Source organism: Plectrocnemia conspersa, unplaced genomic scaffold (genome assembly GCF_051122295.1).
Source record: "Plectrocnemia conspersa isolate PC_06_02 unplaced genomic scaffold, ASM5112229v1 ptg000013l, whole genome shotgun sequence".
Classification (NCBI taxonomy): domain Eukaryota; kingdom Metazoa; phylum Arthropoda; class Insecta; order Trichoptera; family Polycentropodidae; genus Plectrocnemia; species Plectrocnemia conspersa.
Genome location: NW_028277177.1, coordinates 20,238 through 47,262, shown reverse-complemented (window position 1 = coordinate 47,262; position 27,025 = coordinate 20,238). Strand labels below are relative to the sequence as shown.

The window sequence follows — 27,025 nt, the reverse complement described above, 5'->3', positions numbered from 1 at the left end:
AAGAGCTGCAGGGAGCGGCACAGCGAATCAACTCCGCAAGGGCGCCGGGACCCGACGGCGTCCCGAACGCCGTCCTGAAGCGCATCGCTGAGAAGGATCCCGAGCTGCTTCTCGCAGCCCTCAACTCGTGCCTCGCCGAAGGAATCTTCGACGCGTCTTGGAAGCGCCAAAGGCTGGTTCTAATACCAAAGGGCACCAAGGCGACACCCGGTCCCTCAGCATACCGTCCACTTTGCATGCTGGACGGCCTGGGCAAGATCTTAGAGAGGCTGATCCTGGAACGGCTCCAGACAGTACTGGAGGACACCGAAAAAGGGCTCTCGCCTCATCAGCACGGCTTCCGCCGAGGGCGCTCGACAACAGGCGCCATCGAACAGGTGATCGAAACCGTCCGCGAAGCCTGGCAGGGAAGCGTCAAGCGCAGCGCAAACGTCGTGTTGATCGCGCTCGACGTCCGAAACGCGTTCAACTCGGCTCGCTGGAGCTCCATCCTAGTAGCTCTGGCTAAAATCGGCACTCCAGCATACTTGATCCGAATGATCGAAAGTTACTTCTCGGACAGGGTGCTGCAGTACGAATGCATGGGCGAAAGCTTTCAGCGAGCGGTCACTGCAGGCGTTCCCCAGGGTTCGGTCTTAGGACCCGCTCTCTGGAACGTCATGTACGATGGACTGCTGAGAGCGCCCATGCCCGACGAAGCCAGAATGGTCGCCTTCGCGGACGACGTCGCCATTTTGATTACCGGAAAGTCTACGACGTCCATCAAAATTGCCGGCGAAGAGGCCCTGCGAAGCGTCAAGAGTTGGCTAGACGGCGCCGGACTGGAGCTTGCAGTCCAGAAAACAGAAGCTGTGCTTTTCACCAGGCGCAGGCAACTAGAGCCGCCCAAACTCGTCTTTGACGGCTTCGAGGTTCCTTTTAGCAGATCGTTGAGGTACCTCGGAGTTCACCTTGACGACAAGCTTCGATTTGCGGTACACGCAGACAAGGCGGCGACTAAGGCGGCGATCGTCGGTGAGGAACTCGCCAGATTGATGCCGAACATCGGAGGACCAAAATCAAAACGTCGACGCCTATACAACGAAGTGGTCCACTCCATCCTCCTCTACGGAGCCCCTGTATGGGCCGACTCCATGAGGGTGGAGAGAACTCGGCTCAAACTGGCTAGAGTTCAGAGAACCAGCGCATTAAGGGTCGCTTCGGCATATCGCACGGTCTCCGAAGCAGCCACTCTCACCGTCTCCGGCATACCGCCTATTGACCTCCTCGCGTTCGAAAGACAACGCATCTACAACGGGCAGTCGAAAGACGACGCCAGAAAAGTCACTTTCGAACGCTGGAGGGAACGTTGGAACGAGTCACCTAAGGGTCGCTGGACTCACCGGCTTATACCGGACCCGAAAGTCTGGAGTGAAAGAGGGCAAGGCGAACTGAGCTTCCACCTCACTCAGGTGCTAACCGGACACGGCTGCTTCGGCACCTATCTTAAGAGAATAGGCAAAGAAGCCACCGAAGAGTGTCACCACTGCGGAGACGCAAAAGATGATGCTGACCACACCCTATTTAAGTGCGCGGCATGGACGGAAGAACGAACCCGGCTAAAAGAAGCCCTCGGCGAAGACGTAAACAACGACAACCAAGTGTCAGCCGAGCAGATGGTCCCGTCTATGTTGCAGTCCAAGGAAAAGTGGACAGCGTGGACATCTTTTGCGACAACAGTAATGCAGGCAAAAGAGGACGACGAGCGACACAGGCGACAAGCCCTGCAAAGTTCTCCACCTCTAGCCGAACCACCATAACAGCAGCGCGCGCGTGCGAACAGCGTTAGGAGCAGACGCCGACTGCCGAGCAGTTTACGACTAGCGAAGTGATCGACAGACGTCGCACCCACAACCGCACGCGCGCAGCACTAAAGGCAGCCGACGACAGTCGCACGGTTCGCAAAAGGCAAGCGATCGACTGTCATCGCAAGAAGCATCAGACGACTGCAGTCGCACAAAAGCGACCAATAGCCGTCAGGCAAGGAGAGACAGGGGGCTCGAGAAGTGATCGATTTATTTTGTCACTTCTCTAGCTACCCGAGACAAAATGAAGTGCGCTAGAAGTGCGCCGGGCCACGCTGCCTCTCGAAGCATTACAGACAAGTTAAGTACCGGGAGGCAGTAGGAGCGGAGGGGGGTTTTAGTGGGTAAAAATCCCACACTGTCACCTTTCTGTTGAAACAGTGGCGCCTTTTGAAGGTTTCCCCTCTCAAGAAAAAAAAAAAAAAAAAAAAAAAAAAAAAAAAAAAAAAAAAAAAAAAAAAAAGGTTAGGTCAGGTTAGGTTAGGTTAGGTTAGGTACCTACTTACCTACTCGCCTTAGAGAGGCAGTCGGTCTACTACGGACAAGAGAAAGCAGCCGCCAGAAAGGCGACATTCACGGAGTGGCAGCGAAGATGGAACGAGTCCACCAAAGGCAGGTGGACGCACAGACTAGTCGCCGACCTGTCCGCCTGGACGGGAAGGACACACGGCGGCGAGCTGTCGTTCCATCTTACGCAAGTAATGACCGGGCACGGCTGCTTCGGTCAGTATCTTAGAAGAATCGGCAAGACAGCAAGCGCCGCGTGCCTCCACTGCGACACCGCTGAAGACGACGACGCAGAGCACACCGTCTTCAAGTGCACAGCGTGGACGGCGAACAGAGCGGCGCTGGAAAGGGCCATAGGAAGAACTGCATCAGCAGACACTATGGTCCAATCCATGCTGGAAAGCCGAATAAACTGGGAGGCATGGACGGATTATGCGTCCGACGTCATAAAAATAAAAGAAGAAGCTGAAAGAAAGCTCAAGATAGCGGCCCTGACGGGACAGAGTCTCTAAACTGGACGAGCTGAAGTGCAATATCGGAAGATAGTACCGGCCGTCCAGGAGAGGGCTGGGGAGAGGTTTTAGCCGGTAGGTCGCTGCTTGCAGCGGAATCCGGCACAATCACCAGCAATCTGGACGCTGGTGAAGTCTTTCGAAGATTTCCTCTCCTCACAACAAAAAAAAAAAAAAAAAAAAAAAAAGGTTAGGTTAGGTTAGGTTAGGTTAGGTTAGGTTAGGTTAGGTCGCGCACTGGCACTTATACAGAGAGGACGTGCGGCCGGTGCTCACGACGAAAGGGGCGCAGGCCCAACAGGCGGGCGCATTCCCCAGCAATCTTGAAGATTGGAAGACCAGCTGGACAGACCAGCTGCTGGAGAAAGTGACAACTTTTACAGTGATAGTGAGACACTGAAAGTGCTCCTGGGAAAGCCGGAAAACCTGGACTCGGAATTTTCCGGGTTTTCACCCCATTTTTCCGAGCTTTTCCGACATTTGGAGGAATTTTGGAATTTTCCGGATTTTCCGAATTTTCCGAAAGTTTTTCCGGTACCAGCAACTGACACAAAAAAAACCGAGTTCTTAAAGGCACTTTTCCGGGATTTTTCCTGGTAAGTAATTGGTTTTTCCAGAATTTTCCGGGCTTTTTGGGTTAATGAATTGCACACCGACAGCATTCCAATAAAATTTCCCGGAATTTCTAAAGTTGGAAGGAAAATTTTCCGAATTTTCCAGACTTCCTCGTGTGTCAAACTTTGCAAAGGAGAAAAAATTTTGTTATTTTATTTTCTTTTCAAAGACTTCAGGGACTTGTACAATTAGTTACTAAGGGTTAGTTTAGATTTTTTTTTGTTTCTTGTTTTTTTTATTTTGGAAAAAAATATGGAGTTACAGTGGGAGCGAATAAAGGCTGCCATCGAGCATTTAGAAGGGTTTATCAAGGGGCACAGAAATGTGCACTCCCCGATAAAAGAAGGAGTGTTAGAGATAAGGCGGGCTTTTAACGCCATAAAAGAGGCCACTAGGCAAACTGCAAGGACCGCTTTGACGCCGGCTCTTGCATCGGAGACTTGTTCTGTCGCAGTACCTGTGATGACAGCTGCGCCTTCGCAGGCGCCTAAACCTGTGACTACACCGGTACCAGCACAGGCGGACTGGCAGCTTGCAAAGCCGCCTAAAAAAAACGAAAAAAGGAGGGCGCCAAAGGACACAGCGAGTGTCGTACAGGCGCAGGCACAGGCGAAGAAAAACGCTCTGTCAAAAAGCGCTCCCGCGAAGGTCACCTCGAACACGACAAAAAGGGACGCCAAAACGCGAGCCCCACTCGGCCCGCGAAACGAGGCAATCGTGATTGCGACTGGCAAAATCACGTACGCGGAAGTGATCCGCGCAATCAGAAAATCGGTAGTGCTTCCAGAGCAAGCAGAAGTAAAAAAAATCCGAAAAACACGAAGTGGAGAAGTGCTTCTAGAATTGAAGCGCGGATCACAAAACGCGACGGAGCTTCTCGCAGCGATTGCCTCCGAAATGGGCGAGGAAAACCCCGCGAAAATTCTCACTCCCCAAACGAGAGTGACTTTGCGGGATCTCGACGGCGGCACAGACATAGAGGAGGTCAAAGAGGCGTTAGCTGCAGCTCAACCAGAGCTGAAGGACCTCAAAGTTCTTTCGCTGCGACCCTCCTACGGCGGAACACAGACAGCAGTGGTCTTACTGCCCACAGAGCATGCTGTGAAACTTCTAAAAATTGGAAAAGTCCGCGTCGGCTGGATCAACAGCCGCGTGCGGGAAGCCCCACGGCAACCGGAACGCTGCTACAGGTGCCGCGAAACAGGCCACATCGCAGCGAAATGCACATCCCCCAGAGACAGGAGCAAAGAGTGCTTTCGCTGCGGTCTAGAGGGCCACAAGGCAGCGACGTGTTCCGGCAAGAAGGTCGCCGCGATGGAAACGAGCGCATCAACGTCCTGCAAATAAACCTTAACGGGTGCAGGACGGCCCAAGACTTGATGATGCACACTTCCATCGAAAAAGGCGCGGACTTAGTGCTCATATCAGAGCAACACCACCATTCTTCGCACCGTTGGTACGGAGGATCTGGCTGCAAGTGCGCCATTTATGTGCCGTCGTCGAGACTTAGGGAGAGCGGCGTCGGAACGGCAGACGGTGAGGGCTTCGTATGGGTCGAGGCCGGGGGGATACGGTTTTACAGCTGTTATTACTCCCCGAACTCGCCCATCGAGGCTTTCATCGGCGACATGGCCCGGCTAGCGGAGGACGTCAGGACTTCGACACTGCCCGTCGTCGTCGCCGGGGACTTTAACGCCAAGGCACCGGAGTGGGGATCATCCACGACGGACCGCCGAGGAGTTGTGCTTTCGGAGACGGCGTCGCAGCTTCACCTGCACGCGGCTAATCGAGGAAGCGCCTTCACATTTCGACGTGGAGATAGCGGTTCCATATTAGACGTATCATTCACAAGCGAGTCGATCGCAAATCGAATTGCGAAATGGGAAGTTCTGGAAAATACATACTCGGGCAGCGACCACTTATACATAGAGTTTCAGCTTGCCGATCGAGCAGAAAGAAGCAGACTTCCCACAAGCACCGGTTGGGCGGTCAGCAAGCTGGACAGCGATAAGCTGGACAGGGCGGTGGCCGCCGAGAGAAGCAAAGTGATCGACTTGGCACGCAGAGGAGCACCAGCCGAGATCACCGTGAAGGCGCTCAACGACCTCCTTAGCCGCGGCTGCGATGCGTCCATGCCTCCAAGAAGAGGACAGCTTCGTAGGCCGACCTACTGGTGGACCGAAGCGATCGCGGAACTTCGCCGAAAGTGTCTCTCTGCGCGACGAAGAGCGCAGAGAAGACGCGGTGACGAGTCGCTTCGAGAAGCTTATAAGGGAGCCCGGAAAGCTCTCAACATCGAGATCAGCACAAGCAAATCGCGATGCTGGAACGAGATGTGCGCCACGCTGGCCCTAGACCCGTGGGGCACACCGTATAAACTTGTAAGGAAAAAGCTGCGAAGAGCGACCGTCGACCCATACCTCGAAAATGAAGAAAATATGGAATTAATAGTCGACGGCCTCTTCCCGCAGCATCCGGAACTATCCAAAATAAGCATCGCAGCAGACAACGCAGGGAACAACTCCCTTCTGTTCAGCGTGGAAGAATTGACCGATGCTGCAAAAAGGCTTAGTGTGAAAAAGGCTCCTGGCCCGGACGGCGTGCCTAATGCAGTCATACGCCAAATCGCCGCAACAGACCCAGAACTGCTGCTTGCTGCTTACAACACGTGCCTTAGCGAGGGCACGTTTGCCAAACCCTGGAAAAGGCAGAGGCTTGTGCTGATCTCCAAGGGCAAGGGAGCTGAACCCGGTCCATCCGCGTACCGCCCCCTGTGCATGCTGGACGGTTGTGGCAAAATATTAGAGAGATTGATCCTACAGCGCCTCCACGCCACTCTAGAAGACCAAACGACCGGACTGTCGGAGAAGCAGCATGGCTTTCGCTCCGGCAGATCCACAATTAAAGCTATCGAGAGCGTCGTAGCAAGAGTAAGGAAGGCGTGGGAAGGCAGCGTTAAAGCTAGCAGCCACGCTGTACTTATAGCTCTCGACGTACGAAACGCCTTTAATTCGGCCAGATGGACACTAATTTTAAAAGCGCTGACAGAAAAGAAAGCTCCAGCGCCCCTAGTGAGACTCGTCGAGAGCTATTTCGCTGATAGGGTGCTGGAGTACGAAAGCGGGGCTAGTAAACGCCTCCGCCGAGTGACGGCAGGCGTTCCGCAGGGGTCGGTACTCGGACCTACACTCTGGAACGTTATGTACGACGAGCTGCTGCGAGTGGCCATGCCGGACGGCGTGGAACTCGTCGCCTTCGCGGACGACGTCGCGGTGATGGCCACCGCTAAGACGACCACGCAGCTGCAGACTGTCGCAGAAGAGGCGCTACATGCGATCCAGAGATGGATGGACCACGCCGGGCTCACGCTAGCGACTGAGAAGACCGAAGCAGTCTTCTTCACTAGGAAGCGGAAGCTACCGCCGCCCAAGATAGCTTGGAACGGCAACATAGTAGCTTTCAAAAGAGCAATACGCTACTTGGGCGTGCAAATCGACGACAAGCTGCGTTTTGCAGCCCACGCGGAAGCGACTGCGGCCAAAGCCGCCAGAGTCGCTGAAGATCTCGCCAGGCTGATGCCGAACGTGGGTGGACCCAAGCAGAGAAGAAGAAACCTGTATAATGAGGTGGTCCACTCAGTCCTTCTCTACGGCGCCCCGATATGGGCGCAAGCGACGAAAATAGAGAGGACTCGGCTCACACTGGCGAGAGTCCAACGCAGAAGCGCTCTGAGGGTAGCTTCCGCCTACAGGACAGTGTCCGAGGATGCCATCTTAGCCCTGTGCGGCATTCCACCGTTGGACCTACTCGCCTTAGAGAGGCAGTCGGTCTACTACGGACAAGAGAAAGCAGCCGCCAGAAAGGCGACATTCACGGAGTGGCAGCGAAGATGGAACGAGTCCACCAAAGGCAGGTGGACGCACAGACTAGTCGCCGACCTGTCCGCCTGGACGGGAAGGACACACGGCGGCGAGCTGTCGTTCCATCTTACGCAAGTAATGACCGGGCACGGCTGCTTCGGTCAGTATCTTAGAAGAATCGGCAAGACAGCAAGCGCCGCGTGCCTCCACTGCGACACCGCTGAAGACGACGATGCAGAGCACACCGTCTTCAAGTGCACAGCGTGGACGGCGAACAGAGCGGCGCTGGAAAGGGCCATAGGAAGAACTGCATCAGCAGACACTATGGTCCAATCCATGCTGGAAAGCCGAATAAACTGGGAGGCATGGACGGATTATGCGTCCGACGTCATAAAAATAAAAGAAGAAGCTGAAAGAAAGCTCAAGATAGCGGCCCTGACGGGACAGAGTCTCTAAACTGGACGAGCTGAAGTGCAATATCGGAAGATAGTACCGGCCGTCCAGGAGAGGGCTGGGGAGAGGTTTTAGCCGGTAGGTCGCTGCTTGCAGCGGAATCCGGCACAATCACCAGCAATCTGGACGCTGGTGAAGTCTTTCGAAGATTTCCTCTCCTCACAACAAAAAAAAAAAAAAAAAAAAAGGTTAGGTTAGGTTAGGTTAGGTTAGGTTAGGTTGGGGTTCGAAGGCTGATACTAGGCATTGGTGAAACGCGGCGTGCTGGACGCCGTGTTTCTATAAAAAGCCAATACGCCTCTGCGAATCACAGCAGCTCTGTCAGCAAGGCCGATTGTCAGGCGTCCTCGTCGCGGACCCCGGTAATGCAGTCACTGTTAACAACTGTGACTGTAGCTAACTGACGAAGGCCGAATGGCGAGCATCCTGCGCCATAAAACAGGACACCAGATAAGGGACGGAAAACCCTGACAGAAAACCAAGTCCCAATCCAAGGTGAGAAGCAGCGTGCCGAGGGATGCATGGCCACGGGGACTCTAAGCAGCGTGGTCGCAGACGATCTCTCGGGAGGACCAGCCGAATCTCCTGAGTAAGAAGGCTTATCCGGCCAAGCGGGGCTCTGGTCGGATGGACCATGTTCCCTAGCTAATCGTGGGATCAACTTATGGAGCAACTAACAAATAAAAACTTGACGTTAAAAAAAGCACTGGAGGACCTCGAAAAAGAAATTTTCGAGGTCGAAGAATTCACAAAGGCGCACGCAAACGCGCACAAACCGATCAAGGAAGGCATTAAAGCCATAAGGCTCGCCTTCCTTAAAACAGTGAAGGCAATTGACGGGATAAATGTCTCACCGAAGATTTCGGTAGGACACGCATCAACCCAAACCGTCGAAGCAACAAAGGAGATTGCAAAAGCAGCGCCCACTCCACGCCAAAAAGAAGAGGTACCGAAGAGGACGGCGCCCATCTCTAAAGGAGTAAACGGAGTAACCGCCAGACCGCAGGAAGGCTGGACTACAGTCGGGGCGGCAGGAAAAAAGAAGAAAAAGACGAAACCCGATTCTCAAACGAAAGAAAAAGAGGTGACGAAGGGGGACGACAAAGTCTCCACCGCACGTATCCGCAAAGCACCGGAGCCTGGGCCTACGATAAAGCCTAAAAATAGGCACCCCAAGGCAGGAAGAGTGCCCGCCGACACCATCATATTAAAAAAAGCTGATGGTGAAGGAGCTGCGTCCTACGCAGAAATTTTGCGTAGCGTCCACGCTTCGACAAAAAATAAAAAATTGGACGTCAAAGCCGTGCGTAAGACGCAGCACGGAGAATTAATCTTCCGAATGGGAAGAAAAGCTGACGGGGCCGAAGCAGACGCTCTGCAGGCAATTATTACAGAGGCGGCCGGACCACTTGCCAAGATCCATCGAGTGGTGCAAAGCCGGGATGTCGAGATTCGAGATCTCGACGAGGGAGTGACCCCAGAAGAGGTCATCGAAGCCCTAAAGGAGAACAAAATCTCGACATCCAGCGCCAAACTAAGACCGGCGCACAGCGGCACCCAAGCGTGCATGATAAAACTGCCGTGCACGCCAGAGACCGACGCCCTGCTGAGAAACGGGCGCATCAAGATCGGTCTCGTGAGGTGCCGCATCAGAGAAAGCGTCAAAGTTAGACGTTGCTACCGGTGCATGGGCTACGGGCACTTTGCAGCAAAATGCAAAGCGCCCGACCGCAGCAAATTGTGTCTACGATGCGGGCAGGATGGCCACAAAATTGCCAACTGTACCAACGCACCAAAATGCCCGCTCTGCACCGACAGCGACAACGGCGGACAGCGACGTCAACAAACCCCAGCAGCGCACACAAGCGGCAGTAGGCGGTGCCCTAAGTTTAGGGCGGAATGGGAAAGGTGTCTGAAGAACGCGACAAAATGATTCGCGTTCTTCAGATAAACCTAAACCACAGCCAGGCGGCTCAAGACCTGCTGCATCAGACGGCCAGCGAGCTGCGCGTAGATCTAGTCATCGTGTCGGAGCAACACAGAAACTCAGCAAGCCGATGGTACTCCGACACGGGCTCTAAAGCGGCGATCTACTTGCCAACGAGCTATCTACGTGTAGCAAACGCTCCGGAAGTCGGCGGAGACGGATACGTCTGGGTGGAGGCGGGAGGCTATAGAATATATAGCTGTTATTTCTCTCCCAACTCCACAATCGACGAGTTCGCCGACAGCCTGAGCGAGCTGGCCGAAAGTGTAAGAACGTCGACACTGCCCGTCATACTGGCCGGCGACTTCAACGCCAAGGCGCCGGAATGGGGAGCTGCGGTGACAGACAGTAGAGGAAGCTTGCTCTCGGAGATGGCGGCGCAAATGCGCCTACTAGCAGCAAACGTCGGCAACCACTACACGTTCGTCCGCGGAAATACCGGGTCAATCGTCGACGTGACGTTCGTCGACGAAGCTATCGCGAGTGGAATAAGGAACTGGAAAGTTCTCGACGTCTACTCGCATAGCGACCACCGGTACGTGAGCTTCGAGCTAACAACGAGCGCGAGAGCACCGCTTCGAAGAACTACCGAAGGATGGTGCGCGCGAAAGCTCGAAGTGACCGCCGTGGACGAAACGGTTGCAAGGAAGCGCGCAGCAGTCGTTGAATCCGCAAAAAGCGGCACCGGAGCGGAGGACGTCGTCCGCTCACTCAACGACGTGCTGCGAGAAAGCTGCGAGGCGTCAATGCCGAGGCGGAGCCGGGGGGCACGTCGGAAGCCGGTCTACTGGTGGAACGACACCGTAGCCGACCTGAGACGAGAGTGCCTATCCCGCCGCCGGGCAGCGCAAAGAAGACCGACTGTAGAAAACGGTCAAGCTTACCAAGAGGCTAGAAAAGCGCTCAAAGTAGCCATCAAAGAGAGCAAAGCGCGATGCTGGGAAGAGCTCTGCAAGTCGGTCGACGACGACCCGTGGGGAAGACCGTACAAAATGGTACGAAAGAAGCTGGCGGTTGGTAACGAGGACCCATTCCTGAACAACGTTGCCAACCTCGAAACGGTAATTGCCAGCCTTTTCCCGCGGCACGTCAAGACCGACTGGAACATTCCAAACAACAGCATCGCCCCCGCAGAAGAGTTTCTTCCGTTCTCTAAGGAAGAGCTGCTGGCAGCCTCAAACCGGCTCAAACCAGCAAAGGCACCGGGACCGGACTGCGTTCCAAACGCAGTCATCAAACGCGTAGCCGAGAAAGATCCCGAGTTGCTGCTAGCAGCTTTGAACGCCTGCCTTGCCCAAGGGACATTTGCCGCCCCGTGGAAACGGCAAAAGTTAGTCCTGATACCTAAGGGCAAAGCAGGGCCGCCCGGCCCGTCGGCCTACAGACCTCTGTGTATGCTAGACGGAGTCGGAAAGCTACTGGAGAGGATGCTACTACAGCGCCTCCAGTACGCCTTGGAGAACGAAGAAAGCGGGCTGTCACCGCAGCAATTTGGATTTCGCCCCGGACGCTCCACCGTAGACGCCATCAGCCAAGTCGTGCAGACGGTGAGGCTGGCATGGCAGGGGAGCGTCAAGAGGAGCGAGCACGTCGTGTTGATCGCGTTGGACGTTCGCAACGCGTTCAACACGGCGAACTGGAGCACGACTCTCACCGCACTCGCCAACATCGGAGTTCCAGTATACCTGCTGAAAATGGCAAAAAGCTATTTCAGCGGCAGGATACTGGAGTACGAGTGCATGGGCAAGAAATTCCAGCAGGAGGTCACAGCTGGCGTTCCTCAAGGGTCGGTCCTCGGACCGGCACTTTGGAACGCTATGTACGACGGACTGCTGCGACTGCCCATGCCCGAAGGCGCGAGCATCGTAGCGTTCGCGGACGACGCGGCCGTACTCGTGAAGGGGAAAACCGCGACGAATCTGCGACTCGTTGCCGAAACTGCACTAATTCACGTGAAGAGCTGGCTGGACGGAGCAGGACTAGAGCTCGCCGTCCACAAGACGGAAGCCATGCTCTTCACGCGTCGCAGAAAGCTGTCGCCGCCTTCGATCGCCATAGACGGCTTCGAGGTGCCCTACAAGCGGTCACTGCGATACCTAGGAGTCTGGCTCGATGACAAGCTGCGCTTCGCGAAACACGCGGAGATGGCAGCTGCGAAGGCGGCGAGAACGGCGAACGAACTCGCCAGGCTGATGCCGAACGTCGGTGGACCGAAATACAAGAGAAGAAAACTCTACAACGAAGTGGTCCACTCTATCCTACTCTATGGGGCCCCAGTGTGGGCGGACGCCATGAGAGTGGATAGGACGAGGCTCAGTCTGGCTAGAGTTCAACGAAGGAGTGCGCTGAGAGTCGCCTCGGCTTACAGGACAGTCTCGGAAGACGCCATCCTGGCCTTATCCGCAATTCCGCCCGTCGACCTGCTAGCGAAGGAGAGGCAGGCGATTTATAAAGGACGAGCGACGAAGGAACGGGCCAGGGAGCTGACCATGCAGGAGTGGCAAAGTCGGTGGGACGCCTCCGTTAAGGGAAGATGGACGCATAGGCTCATCGGGGATCTGAAGGCTTGGAGCCAGAGGAAACACGGTGAGCTAAGCTACCATCTTTCCCAGGCGATCACCGGACACGGGTGCTTCGGTGCCTACCTCAACAAAATAGGCAAAGAGGCAACCCGTGGGTGCCATCACTGCGAAAGTGACACCGACGACGCAGAACACACTTTGTTCGGCTGCTCAGCATGGGAAGAGCAAAGGGCACAATTAAGAGCTGCGATCGGGGTTGAGGAACCCCTGACTCCCGAAAGCATGACGCCCTCCATGCTGAGCTGCCAGTCTGCATGGTCAGCTTGGGTTATATTCGCAACTGATGTCTTGAAAACTAAAGAAAGTGAAGAGAGACTCCGCCGACAAGGCGGTCGTTAGTAAACAAAAAACTAACAAGACAACTGACATCGCGAAGTAATGCCTAACGGCGGTTTCCGGGACGTCCGTGGTGAGTAGGTGGGGGTAGGTTTTAGTCAGTAAGAATCTGACACTATCCTCCGGCGTTGCCGGGGGATGTCTTATGCAAGATTTCCTACCTCCGGAAAAAAAAAAAAAAAAAAAAAAAAAAAAAAAAGGTTAGGTTAGGTTAGGTTAGGTTAGGTTAGGTTAGGTTGAGTCGTGCGCCGCACCCCGAACGGAGCGGATCGTTTTGCGCGAGCTCCGCCGCTCGCCGCCGGCTCAAGGAGTAAACATTCGCCTACCGAGGCGAATGTAGTATCAGTGTGTGCGCGTTCTCCAGCCCTCTCCGATAAGCCATTAAGAGCTTCGGTAGGACGACGGAGAGCGCAGATAATCGAGAAAGATCGATGTTTTTATGATTTTTCAAACGTCGATCTCGAGTGCGAAATTAACATCAAATGTGCGGGGGGTTTCCCTGACCCCAAAACAAAGTTTTCAGTACCAAAAAGTGACCCAGTGCGACGCAAGGGAACATTTTGTGAAGTGCGCGTCCCGGCGGCCATTTTGTTTGCCACGCCCGGCCGCTCAGCTGATCGCCACGTGGCGCGGCAGATCGCAGCGCCACACACACATCAACGGCGTGACTGCGCAACTAAGCTCTGGCGGACAACCCTAAATAATAACATATTTACACCGATATTAACACTTTTAAAAAAAAATAAAAATTCAAATTATAAAAACTTAAACTTAACAACTAAATTACTTCTAAAATAAAAATAATTTTTATAAAATCAAACTTAAAAAACTAAATACTTCAACAAATAACATTCCAGTAAATAATAATACAAACTGCAAAAAATTAAAACTGAACAACTAAACTACTTCTATACAACTTAATTAACTTATAAATTTTAACTATAAACTACCACCTTGTGCGCGCTCTCGATACCTCTCCGATAAGCCCGCAAGAGCTTTGCTAGGACGACGGAGAGAGCAGAAAATCGAAAAAGATCGATGTATTTACGATTTTTCAAACGTCGATCTTGGAGGCGCAAGTGACATCAAAATGCGCGGAGTGTTGCCCTTAACACAAAACAAAGTATTCATCCCTAAAAAGTGACCCAGTGCGACGCAAGGGAACATTTTGTGAAGTGCGCGTCCCGGCGGCCATTTTGCTTGCCACGCCCGGCCGCTCAGCTGATCGCCACGTGGCGCGGCAGATCGCAGCGCCACACACACATCAACGGCGTGACTGCGCAACCAAGCTCTGGCGGACAACCCTAAATAATAACATATTTACACCGATATTAACACTTTTAAAAAAAAAATAAAAATTCAAATTATAAAAACTTAAACTTAACAACTAAATTACTTCTAAAATAAAAATAATTTTTATAAATCAAACTTAAAAAATTAAATACTTCAACAAATAACATTCCAGTAAATAATAATACAAACTGCAAAAAACTAAAACTTAACAACTGAACTACTTCTATACAACTCAATTCACTTATAAATCTAAACTATAAACTATCATCGTGTGCGCGCTTTTGAGACCTCTCCGATAAGCCCTCAAGAGCTTTGCTAGGACGACGGAGAGAGCAGAAAATCGAAAAAGATCGATGTATTTACGATTTTTCAAACGTCGATTCTGGAGGCGCAAGTGACATCAAAATTCGCGGAGGGTTGCCCTTAACACAAAGCAAAGCATTCATCCCTAAAAAGTGACCCAGTGCGACGCAAGGGAACACTTTGTGAAGTGTGCGTCCCGTCGGCCATCTTGTTTGCCACGCCCGGCCGCTTCGGTGATCTCCACGCGGCGCGGCAGATCGCAGCGCCACACACACACCAACGGCGTGACTGCGCAACTAAGCTCTGGCGGACAACCCTAAACAAAAACATATTTACACCGATACTAACACTTTTGGGGAAAAAAAAAAAAAAAAAAAAAAATAAAAATTCAAACTATAAAAACTTAAACTTAACAACTAAATTACTTCTAAAATAAAAATAATTTATAAAATCAAACTTAAAAAATTAAATACTTCAACAAATAACATTCCAGTAAATAATAATTCAAACTGCAAAAATTAAAACTGAACAATTTGACTCTACATTCTAACCTCAATAACTTGCAAATATAATTACCTATACAAATAAACTAACCATGTCACCGGAAGCAACCGACCGCGAAGCCCGCATCACTAAGGAAGTAATGGACCTTGCGAGGTTTATCGTTAGCCACCCGAACGTCCACAAACCCATAAAGGAGGGCATAATGATGCTAAGGCTGATCCTGGCAGAAAACACGGTCAAAGCTAAGCCCGATACCTGCACCAAACCAGCCACGGCCGCACCAGCAGCGCAGACTTCCTTACGCAGCCACAAACCTCCAGCACCCGACCAATTGGAGCCAAAAAGCCTGCAAACAACAAATCCGGTACCAAAACAGCCACGGGAGAGAACCAAGACGCCCTCCAGGCCCGATGCAACCTCTAACGCCGCTAAAAAGCCGCCTTCTAAAGATCACAAGGTGGCCGGCCGCAGAAAACTAGCAAAGGCCACCAAGGAGAACAAAAAAGCGGCGCAAAACCCTACACCTCCAGCCGCCACCACAAACAAGAAAACCGCGCCTAGGCCACGCAGAGGAGCCCCAACGACCGAGACGCTCGTGCTTACCTGCAGCGGAGAAGCCCCAAAATCGTACGCGAGCATACTCCGCCAGGTAAGCGTCGCCATGAAGGGCACCGGTGTCGACGTTCGCACCAACAAGCGCACCCAGAAGGGGGAGCTGGTCCTTCGACTAGGAAGAGGCGGCGAAGGAGCCGACGCTCTAAAAGCCGCTCTTATGGAGGCGGCAGGACCGGGAGCGACAGTTGTCAGGCCAACCAGAGCAGCAGATACAACAACAATCACCCTGAGGGATCTCGACTACAACGCGTCCGTCGGCGACATCACGGAGGCACTAGCGGAGTCCCTCAGCGAGGGAGTCGGCAACATCATAATCTTGGCACAGAGAGATGCCTACTGCGACACACAAGTGTGCGTCGCAAAAGTGCCCCACACTGCCAAACTAGACACCTTGCTGAGGAACGGGCGAATAAGGATCGGACTAAAGCGATGCCGCATTAGGATCCGCGCCGACCCGCTCAGATGCTACCGATGCGCCGCCTACGGCCACGTCGCCTCGCGATGCAAGGCGCCTGACCGATCCGGACTCTGCAGAAGCTGCGCGCAGCCAGGGCACAAAGCCGCCGACTGCAAATGCGAAGTAAGGTGCATCGTCTGCGACAACCACAGCCGCAACGCAGCCGCCGCCGCGCATCGCTATGGCAGCGCCCAATGCCCCGCTTTCAGAGCTGAGCTCGAGCGCTGTCAAAAAGCTGCGAAGCACCATGCAGACGAACAGCTCCAGACCTGCGCAACTCAGCCACAGCAGCCCACTACTGACAGAGAGAGCCGACAAGCAGTCTCGATTCAGCCAGAACAGGAGGATCCCGAGGCGACATGTTGCCTATAAACTGAAAGAGCTACTACCGCAAGGAAAACTGCATCGCGTCACACGTACGCGGGGCAGTGAGAGATAGGGAGGTCGAAAGATGATAAATCACCTCTCGAACTACCCAAGAAAGAAGACCATCAGCGACGTCAAAGCGCTAAAAAGAAGAGCGTCAACCGCCAGAATAACTGCGTCGCGTTAAATAAACGCGACGCAGCGAGAGACAGGGACCTAAGAGGTAAATATTTTTGCCTTTGTCCTGTTCTGGATTCAGCCAGAACAGGAGGATCCCGAGGCGACATGTTGCCTATAAACTGAAAGAGCTACTACCGCAAGGAAAACTGCATCGCGTCACACGTACGCGGGGCAGTGAGAGATAGGGAGGTCGAAAGATGATAAATCACCTCTCAAACTACCCAAGAAAGAAGACCATCAGCGACGTCAAAGCGCTAAAAAGAAGAGCGTCAACCGCCAGGATAACTGCGTCGCGTTAAATAAACGCGACGCAGCGAGAGACAGGGAGGTTAAGAGGTAAATATTTTTGCCTTTTGTCCTACCCGAGACAACGGAAGAGCGCAAGAAGTGCGCCGGGCCACGCTGCCTCTCGAAGCATTACAGTCAAGTTAAGTACCGAGAGGCAGTAGGAGCGGAGGGGGGGTTTTAGTGGGTAAGAATCCCACACTGCCACTGTATCTGTAGACACGGTGGCGCCTTTTGAAGGTTTCCCCCCCTCACAGAAAAAAAAAAAAAAAAAAAAAAAAAAGGTTAGGTTAGGTTAGGTTAGGTTAGGTTAGGTTAGGTTAGGAAAAAAAAGCAGCGGGTAACAAACCGCGCAGAAAGAGAAGAGCCAAATTGGCAGAGACCACCCTTGTGCTCACCTGTGCCGGCGAAGCGCCAAAGTCCTACGCCAGCATCCTGCGTCAGGTCAGCGTAGCCACAAAAGGGACCACTCTCGACGTCCGCGCCACTAAGCGCACCCAGAAAGGCGAACTGCTGCTTCGCCTGGGAAAAAACGGCGAAGGATCTGACGTCCTTCAAACTGCATTAATAGAAGCGGCAGGACCTGGAGCTAAGGTGACCAGGCCCACAAGCACAGCCACCATGACGGTCATAATCCGCGATCTGGACGAAGGCGTCATCGCAGCAGACGTGATCGAATCAATAGCTGAGTCTCTTGGCGACTCAGAAAAAGAAAAGATTACGATTATCAGCTTAAAAGAGGCCTATTGCGGGACTCAAGTTTGCGTCGCCAAAGTGCCACACACCGCCAGGACCGACGCTCAGCTAAAAGAGGGGCGCATCAAGATCGGCCTAGTACGATGTCGCATCAGAATGCGCATCGACATGCTAAGGTGCTACCGATGCTCAGCATACGGCCACACTGCCACGCGGTGCAGGGCGCCCGACCGCTCGGGACTTTGCAGAAGCTGCTGGAAGACTGGACACAAAGCGAGCGAATGTAAAAGTGTACCAAGATGCATCGTCTGCACCAGCATAACTGACAACTTAGCCACAGCTCCGCACCGCTACGGAAGCGCTGACTGCCCTGCTTTTAGAGCGGAGCTAGCGCGCTGCAGAAAAGCCTCGAAATGTCAGTACGGTTTCTGCAAATAAACCTCAACAAATGCAGGGCTGCGCAAGACTTGCTGCAGCAAACTATAGTTGACGAGCGCACAGACGTCGCAATAGTCTCTGAGCAGAACCACAACTTACCGCGGCGCTGGCATTCTGATAAAGGGTCAAATGCCGCTCTTCATTTGCCATCCAGCAGCCGTCTGCTTCTGACCAACGCTGCAAACGCCCTCAGCACCGTCGGCTGGACCTGGATAGAGCTGGGCGACTTACGCGTTTACAGCTGCTACTTTTCGCCGAACTCCCCTATGGAAGACTTTAACCGCAGCATCGCCGGCCTAGAAGAGAGCGTCCGAACATCGACGCTCCCGGTCATCGTAGCAGGCGATTTTAATGCAAAATCCGTCGAATGGGGTGCAGCATCTACCGACGCAAGAGGAGCTCTTCTTTGCGACATGGCGTCAAACCTGCACCTGCACGTTGCCAACACGGGAGGAGAGTTTACCTTCGTTCGGGGCAGCACGGGGTCAGTAATCGACGTCACGTTCATCGATGAAGCCCTAGCGGGAAGAATTGTTGGATGGCGCGTGCTAGATGTCCACTCGCACAGCGACCACCGCTACGTCAGCTTCGAGCTTGCCGACCGAAGCCACAAGCCACCGCCGCACACAGCGCGGGGCTGGTGCGTTCGAAAACTAGACCGCGAGGCCCTTGACAAATTGGTAGCTACTAGGAGCGAGACGGTCAAAGGCATCGCGCGATCGGACGCCTCAGCGGAAAAAGTAGTACGCTCGCTAAACGAGCTCCTGCGCGATGCCTGCGACGCATCGATGCCCAAGCGCGGCTCAAATCTACACCGGAAACCGGCCTACTGGTGGACGGATGAGATCGCTGACCTGCGAGGCGCCTGCACAGCGTCCCGCAGACGCGCCCACAGGCACCATTTCGCCGTGCCACAAGAACGCCAGGACTACAAGAACGCTAAAAACGCGCTGCGCCTAGCTATTAAGCAAAGCAAAGCGCGCAGCTGGGACGAACTCTGCAAGTCGGTCGACGAAAATCCTTGGGGGCTGCCGTACAGGATAGTACGCAATAAACTAAGCGTCCGGAACGAAGACCACTACCTGAACAACCATGAAACCATGGAGGCGGTGGTCGACGGACTGTTCCCGCGGCACCCCACTACCGACCGAACTGCAACCTGCGACCCAGCAGCAGAGCTTCCAAGCGGAGTCCTGCCGTTCTCCAAAGAAGAGCTGCAGGGAGCGGCACAGCGAATCAACTCCGCAAGGGCGCCGGGACCCGACGGCGTCCCGAACGCCGTCCTGAAGCGCATCGCTGAGAAGGATCCCGAGCTGCTTCTCGCAGCCCTCAACTCGTGCCTCGCCGAAGGAATCTTCGACGCGTCTTGGAAGCGCCAAAGGCTGGTTCTAATACCAAAGGGCACCAAGGCGACACCCGGTCCCTCAGCATACCGTCCACTTTGCATGCTGGACGGCCTGGGCAAGATCTTAGAGAGGCTGATCCTGGAACGGCTCCAGACAGTACTGGAGGACACCGAAAAAGGGCTCTCGCCTCATCAGCACGGCTTCCGCCGAGGGCGCTCGACAACAGGCGCCATCAAACAGGTGATCGAAACCGTCCGCGAAGCCTGGCAGGGAAGCGTCAAGCGCAGCGCAAACGTCGTGTTGATCGCGCTCGACGTCCGAAACGCGTTCAACTCGGCTCGCTGGAGCTCCATCCTAGTAGCTCTGGCTAAAATCGGCACTCCAGCATACTTGATCCGAATGATCGAAAGTTACTTCTCGGACAGGGTGCTGCAGTACGAATGCATGGGCGAAAGCTTTCAGCGAGCGGTCACTGCAGGCGTTCCCCAGGGTTCGGTCTTAGGACCCGCTCTCTGGAACGTCATGTACGATGGACTGCTGAGAGCGCCCATGCCCGACGAAGCCAGAATGGTCGCCTTCGCGGACGACGTCGCCATTTTGATTACCGGAAAGTCTACGACGTCCATCAAAATTGCCGGCGAAGAGGCCCTGCGAAGCGTCAAGAGTTGGCTAGACGGCGCCGGACTGGAGCTTGCAGTCCAGAAAACAGAAGCTGTGCTTTTCACCAGGCGCAGGCAACTAGAGCCGCCCAAACTCGTCTTTGACGGCTTCGAGGTTCCTTTTAGCAGATCGTTGAGGTACCTCGGAGTTCACCTTGACGACAAGCTTCGATTTGCGGTACACGCAGACAAGGCGGCGACTAAGGCGGCGATCGTCGGTGAGGAACTCGCCAGATTGATGCCGAACATCGGAGGACCAAAATCAAAACGTCGACGCCTATACAACGAAGTGGTCCACTCCATCCTCCTCTACGGAGCCCCTGTATGGGCCGACTCCATGAGGGTGGAGAGAACTCGGCTCAAACTGGCTAGAGTTCAGAGAACCAGCGCATTAAGGGTCGCTTCGGCATATCGCACGGTCTCCGAAGCAGCCACTCTCACCGTCTCCGGCATACCGCCTATTGACCTCCTCGCGTTCGAAAGACAACGCATCTACAACGGGCAGTCGAAAGACGACGCCAAAAAAGTCACTTTCGAACGCTGGAGGGAACGTTGGAACGAGTCACCTAAGGGTCGCTGGACTCACCGGCTTATACCGGACCCGAAAGTCTGGAGTGAAAGAAAGCAAGGCGAACTGAGCTTCCACCTCACTCAGGTGCTAACCGGACACGGCTGCTTCGGCACCTATCTTAAGAGAATAGGCAAAGAAGCCACCGAAGAGTGTCACCACTGCGGAGACGCAAAAGATGATGCTGACCACACCCTATTTAAGTGCGCGGCATGGACGGAAGAACGAACCCGGCTAAAAGAAGCCCTCGGCGAAGACGTAAACAACGACAACCAAGTGTCAGCCGAGCAGATGGTCCCGTCTATGTTGCAGTCCAAGGAAAAGTGGACAGCGTGGACATCTTTTGCGACAACAGTAATGCAGGCAAAAGAGGACGACGAGCGACGCAGGCGACAAGCCCTGCAAAGTTCTCCACCTCTAGCCGAACCACCATAACAGCAGCGCGCGCGTGCGAACAGCGTTAGGAGCAGACGCCGACTGCTGAGCAGTTTACGACTAGCGAAGTGATCGACAGACGTTGCACCCACAACCGCACGCGCGCAGCATTAAAGGCAGCCGACGACAGTCGCACGGTTCGCGAAAGGCAAGCGATCGACTGTCATCGCAAGAAGCATCAGACGACTGCAGTCGCACAAAAGCGACCAATAGCCGTCAGGCAAGGAGAGACAGGGGGCTCGAGAAGTGATCGATTTATTTTGTCACTTCTCTAGCTACCCGAGACAAAATGAAGTGCGCTAGAAGTGCGCCGGGCCACGCTGCCTCTCGAAGCATTACAGACAAGTTAAGTACCGGGAGGCAGTAGGAGCGGAGGAGGGTTTTAGTGGGTAAAAATCCCACACTGTCACCTTTCTGTTGAAACAGTGGCGCCTTTTGAAGGTTTCCCCTCTCAAGAAAAAAAAAAAAAAAAAAAAAAAAAAAAAAAAAAAAAAAAGGTTAGGTTAGGTTAGGTTAGGTTAGGTTAGGTTAGGTTAGGTTAGGTTAGGTTAGGTTAGGTTAGGTTAGGTTAGGTTAGGTTAGGTTAGGTTAGGTTAGGTTAGGTTAGGTTAGGTTAGGTTAGGTTAGGTTAGGTTAGGTTAGTCGCGCACTGGCACTTATACAGAGAGGACGTGCGGCCGGTGCTCACGGCGAAAGGGGCGCAGGCCCAACAGGCGGGCGCATTCCCCAGCAATCTTGAAGATTGGAAGACCAGCTGGACAGACCAGCTGCTGGAGAAAGTGACAACTTTTACAGTGATAGTGAGACACTGAAAGTGCTCCTGGGAAAGCCGAAAAACCTGGACTCGGAATTTTCCGGGTTTTCACCTTATTTTTCCGAGCTTTTCCGACATTTGGAGGAATTTTAAAATTTTCCGGATTTTCCGAATTTTCCGAAAGTTTTTCCGGTACCAGCAACTGACACAAAAAAACCGAGTTCTTAAAGGCACTTTTCCGGGATTTTTCCTGGTAAGTAATTGGTTTTTCCAGAATTTTCCGGGCTTTTTGGGTTAATGAATTGCACACCGACAGCATTCCAATAAAATTTCCCGGAATTTCTAAAGTTGGAAGGAAAATTTTCCGAATTTTCCAGACTTCCTCGTGTGTCAAACTTTGCAAAGAAGAAAAAATTTTGTTATTTTATTTTCTTTTCAAAGACTTCAGGGACTTGTACAATTAGTTACTAAGGGTTAGTTTAGATTTTTTTTTGTTTCTTGTTTTTTTTATTTTGGAAAAAAATATGGAGTTACAGTGGGAGCGAATAAAGGCTGCCATCGAGCATTTAGAAGGGTTTATCAAGGGGCACAGAAATGTGCACTCCCCGATAAAAGAAGGAGTGTTAGAGATAAGGCGGGCTTTTAACGCCATAAAAGAGGCCACTAGGCAAACTGCAAGGACCGCTTTGACGCCGGCTCTTGCATCGGAGACTTGTTCTGTCGCAGTACCTGTGATGACAGCTGCGCCTTCGCAGGCGCCTAAACCTGTGACTACACCGGTACCAGCACAGGCGGACTGGCAGCTTGCAAAGCCGCCTAAAAAAAACGAAAAAAGGAGGGCGCCAAAGGACACAGCGAGTGTCGTACAGGCGCAGGCACAGGCGAAGAAAAACGCTCTGTCAAAAAGCGCTCCCGCGAAGGTCACCTCGAACACGACAAAAAGGGACGCCAAAACGCGAGCCCCACTCGGCCCGCGAAACGAGGCAATCGTGATTGCGACTGGCAAAATCACGTACGCGGAAGTGATCCGCGCAATCAGAAAATCGGTAGTGCTTCCAGAGCAAGCAGAAGTAAAAAAAATCCGAAAAACACGAAGTGGAGAAGTGCTTCTAGAATTGAAGCGCGGATCACAAAACGCGACGGAGCTTCTCGCAGCGATTGCCTCCGAAATGGGCGAGGAAAACCCCGCGAAAATTCTCACTCCCCAAACGAGAGTGACTTTGCGGGATCTCGACGGCGGCACAGACATAGAGGAGGTCAAAGAGGCGTTAGCTGCAGCTCAACCAGAGCTGAAGGACCTCAAAGTTCTTTCGCTGCGACCCTCCTACGGCGGAACACAGACAGCAGTGGTCTTACTGCCCACAGAGCATGCTGTGAAACTTCTAAAAATTGGAAAAGTCCGCGTCGGCTGGATCAACAGCCGCGTGCGGGAAGCCCCACGGCAACCGGAACGCTGCTACAGGTGCCGCGAAACAGGCCACATCGCAGCGAAATGCACATCCCCCAGAGACAGGAGCAAAGAGTGCTTTCGCTGCGGTCTAGAGGGCCACAAGGCAGCGACGTGTTCCGGCAAGAAGGTCGCCGCGATGGAAACGAGCGCATCAACGTCCTGCAAATAAACCTTAACGGGTGCAGGACGGCCCAAGACTTGATGATGCACACTTCCATCGAAAAAGGCGCGGACTTAGTGCTCATATCAGAGCAACACCACCATTCTTCGCACCGTTGGTACGGAGGATCTGGCTGCAAGTGCGCCATTTATGTGCCGTCGTCGAGACTTAGGGAGAGCGGCGTCGGAACGGCAGACGGTGAGGGCTTCGTATGGGTCGAGGCCGGGGGGATACGGTTTTACAGCTGTTATTACTCCCCGAACTCGCCCATCGAGGCTTTCATCGGCGACATGGCCCGGCTAGCGGAGGACGTCAGGACTTCGACACTGCCCGTCGTCGTCGCCGGGGACTTTAACGCCAAGGCACCGGAGTGGGGATCATCCACGACGGACCGCCGAGGAGTTGTGCTTTCGGAGACGGCGTCGCAGCTTCACCTGCACGCGGCTAATCGAGGAAGCGCCTTCACATTTCGACGTGGAGATAGCGGTTCCATATTAGACGTATCATTCACAAGCGAGTCGATCGCAAATCGAATTGCGAAATGGGAAGTTCTGGAAAATACATACTCGGGCAGCGACCACTTATACATAGAGTTTCAGCTTGCCGATCGAGCAGAAAGAAGCAGACTTCCCACAAGCACCGGTTGGGCGGTCAGCAAGCTGGACAGCGATAAGCTGGACAGGGCGGTGGCCGCCGAGAGAAGCAAAGTGATCGACTTGGCACGCAGAGGAGCACCAGCCGAGATCACCGTGAAGGCGCTCAACGACCTCCTTAGCCGCGGCTGCGATGCGTCCATGCCTCCAAGAAGAGGACAGCTTCGTAGGCCGACCTACTGGTGGACCGAAGCGATCGCGGAACTTCGCCGAAAGTGTCTCTCTGCGCGACGAAGAGCGCAGAGAAGACGCGGTGACGAGTCGCTTCGAGAAGCTTATAAGGGAGCCCGGAAAGCTCTCAACATCGAGATCAGCACAAGCAAATCGCGATGCTGGAACGAGATGTGCGCCACGCTGGCCCTAGACCCGTGGGGCACACCGTATAAACTTGTAAGGAAAAAGCTGCGAAGAGCGACCGTCGACCCATACCTCGAAAATGAAGAAAATATGGAATTAATAGTCGACGGCCTCTTCCCGCAGCATCCGGAACTATCCAAAATAAGCATCGCAGCAGACAACGCCGAAAACAACTCCCTTCTGTTCAGCGTGGAAGAATTGACCGATGCTGCAAAAAGGCTTAGTGTGAAAAAGGCTCCTGGCCCGGACGGCGTGCCTAATGCAGTCATACGCCAAATCGCCGCAACAGACCCAGAACTGCTGCTTGCTGCTTACAACACGTGCCTTAGCGAGGGCACGTTTGCCAAACCCTGGAAAAGGCAGAGGCTTGTGCTGATCTCCAAGGGCAAGGGAGCTGAACCCGGTCCATCCGCGTACCGCCCCCTGTGCATGCTGGACGGTTGTGGCAAAATATTAGAGAGATTGATCCTACAGCGCCTCCACGCCACTCTAGAAGACCAAACGACCGGACTGTCGGAGAAGCAGCATGGCTTTCGCTCCGGCAGATCCACAATTAAAGCTATCGAGAGCGTCGTAGCAAGAGTAAGGAAGGCGTGGGAAGGCAGCGTTAAAGCTAGCAGCCACGCTGTACTTATAGCTCTCGACGTACGAAACGCCTTTAATTCGGCCAGATGGACACTAATTTTAAAAGCGCTGACAGAAAAGAAAGCTCCAGCGCCCCTAGTGAGACTCGTCGAGAGCTATTTCGCTGATAGGGTGCTGGAGTACGAAAGCGGGGCTAGTAAACGCCTCCGCCGAGTGACGGCAGGCGTTCCGCAGGGGTCGGTACTCGGACCTACACTCTGGAACGTTATGTACGACGAGCTGCTGCGAGTGGCCATGCCGGACGGCGTGGAACTCGTCGCCTTCGCGGACGACGTCGCGGTGATGGCCACCGCTAAGACGACCACGCAGCTGCAGACTGTCGCAGAAGAGGCGCTACATGCGATCCAGAGATGGATGGACCACGCCGGGCTCACGCTAGCGACTGAGAAGACCGAAGCAGTCTTCTTCACTAGGAAGCGGAAGCTACCGCCGCCCAAGATAGCTTGGAACGGCAACATAGTAGCTTTCAAAAGAGCAATACGCTACTTGGGCGTGCAAATCGACGACAAGCTGCGTTTTGCAGCCCACGCGGAAGCGACTGCGGCCAAAGCCGCCAGAGTCGCTGAAGATCTCGCCAGGCTGATGCCGAACGTGGGTGGACCCAAGCAGAGAAGAAGAAACCTGTATAATGAGGTGGTCCACTCAGTCCTTCTCTACGGCGCCCCGATATGGGCGCAAGCGACGAAAATAGAGAGGACTCGGCTCACACTGGCGAGAGTCCAACGCAGAAGCGCTCTGAGGGTAGCTTCCGCCTACAGGACAGTGTCCGAGGATGCCATCTTAGCCCTGTGCGGCATTCCACCGTTGGACCTACTCGCCTTAGAGAGGCAGTCGGTCTACTACGGACAAGAGAAAGCAGCCGCCAGAAAGGCGACATTCACGGAGTGGCAGCGAAGATGGAACGAGTCCACCAAAGGCAGGTGGACGCACAGACTAGTCGCCGACCTGTCCGCCTGGACGGGAAGGACACACGGCGGCGAGCTGTCGTTCCATCTTACGCAAGTAATGACCGGGCACGGCTGCTTCGGTCAGTATCTTAGAAGAATCGGCAAGACAGCAAGCGCCGCGTGCCTCCACTGCGACACCGCTGAAGACGACGATGCAGAGCACACCGTCTTCAAGTGCACAGCGTGGACGGCGAACAGAGCGGCGCTGGAAAGGGCCATAGGAAGAACTGCATCAGCAGACACTATGGTCCAATCCATGCTGGAAAGCCGAATAAACTGGGAGGCATGGACGGATTATGCGTCCGACGTCATAAAAATAAAAGAAGAAGCTGAAAGAAAGCTCAAGATAGCGGCCCTGACGGGACAGAGTCTCTAAACTGGACGAGCTGAAGTGCAATATCGGAAGATAGTACCGGCCGTCCAGGAGAGGGCTGGGGAGAGGTTTTAGCCGGTAGGTCGCTGCTTGCAGCGGAATCCGGCACAATCACCAGCAATCTGGACGCTGGTGAAGTCTTTCGAAGATTTCCTCTCCTCACAACAAAAAAAAAAAAAAAAAAAAAAAGGTTAGGTTAGGTTAGGTTAGGTTAGGTTAGGTTAGGTTGCGCAGCTGGGACGAACTCTGCAAGTCGGTCGACGAAGATCCTTGGGGGCTGCCGTACAGGATAGTACGCAATAAACTTAGCGTCCGGAACGAAGACCACTACCTGAACAACCATGAAACCATGGAGGCGGTGGTCGACGGACTGTTCCCGCGGCACCCCACTACCGACCGAACTGCAACCTGCGACCCAGCAGCAGAGCTTCCAAGCGGAGTCCTGCCGTTCTCCAAAGAAGAGCTGCAGGGAGCGGCACAGCGAATTAACTCCGCAAGGGCGCCGGGACCCGACGGCGTCCCGAACGCCGTCCTGAAGCGCATCGCTGAGAAGGATCCCGAGCTGCTTCTCGCAGCCCTCAACTCGTGCCTCGCCGACGGAATCTTCGACGCGTCTTGGAAGCGCCAAAGGCTGGTTCTAATACCAAAGGGCACCAAGGCGACACCCGGTCCCTCAGCATACCGTCCACTTTGCATGCTGGACGGCCTGGGCAAGATCTTAGAGAGGCTGATCCTGGAACGGCTCCAGACAGTACTGGAGGACACCGAAAAAGGGCTCTCGCCTCATCAGCACGGCTTCCGCCGAGGGCGCTCGACAATAGGCGCCATCGAACAGGTGATCGAAA

At 53.8% G+C, this 27,025-nt stretch overlaps 1 protein-coding gene across 1 annotated transcript; it reads left to right on the top strand.

Moving 5' to 3' along the window:
• Positions 1 to 2,545: 2,545 nt before the first annotated feature.
• LOC148226820 (uncharacterized) lies at positions 2,546 to 2,863 on the top strand. The gene has a single exon (XM_088201867.1). It carries the CDS (start codon positions 2,546 to 2,548, stop codon positions 2,861 to 2,863), a length of 318 nt encoding a protein of 105 aa, XP_088057993.1.
• Positions 2,864 to 27,025: the final 24,162 nt, after the last annotated feature.

Excerpts from the sequence above, each read along its gene's own strand:
- LOC148226820 (XM_088201867.1), top strand. The coding sequence starts at position 2,546 with ATGACCGGGCACGGCTGCTTCGGTCAGTATCTTAGAAGAATCGGCAAG.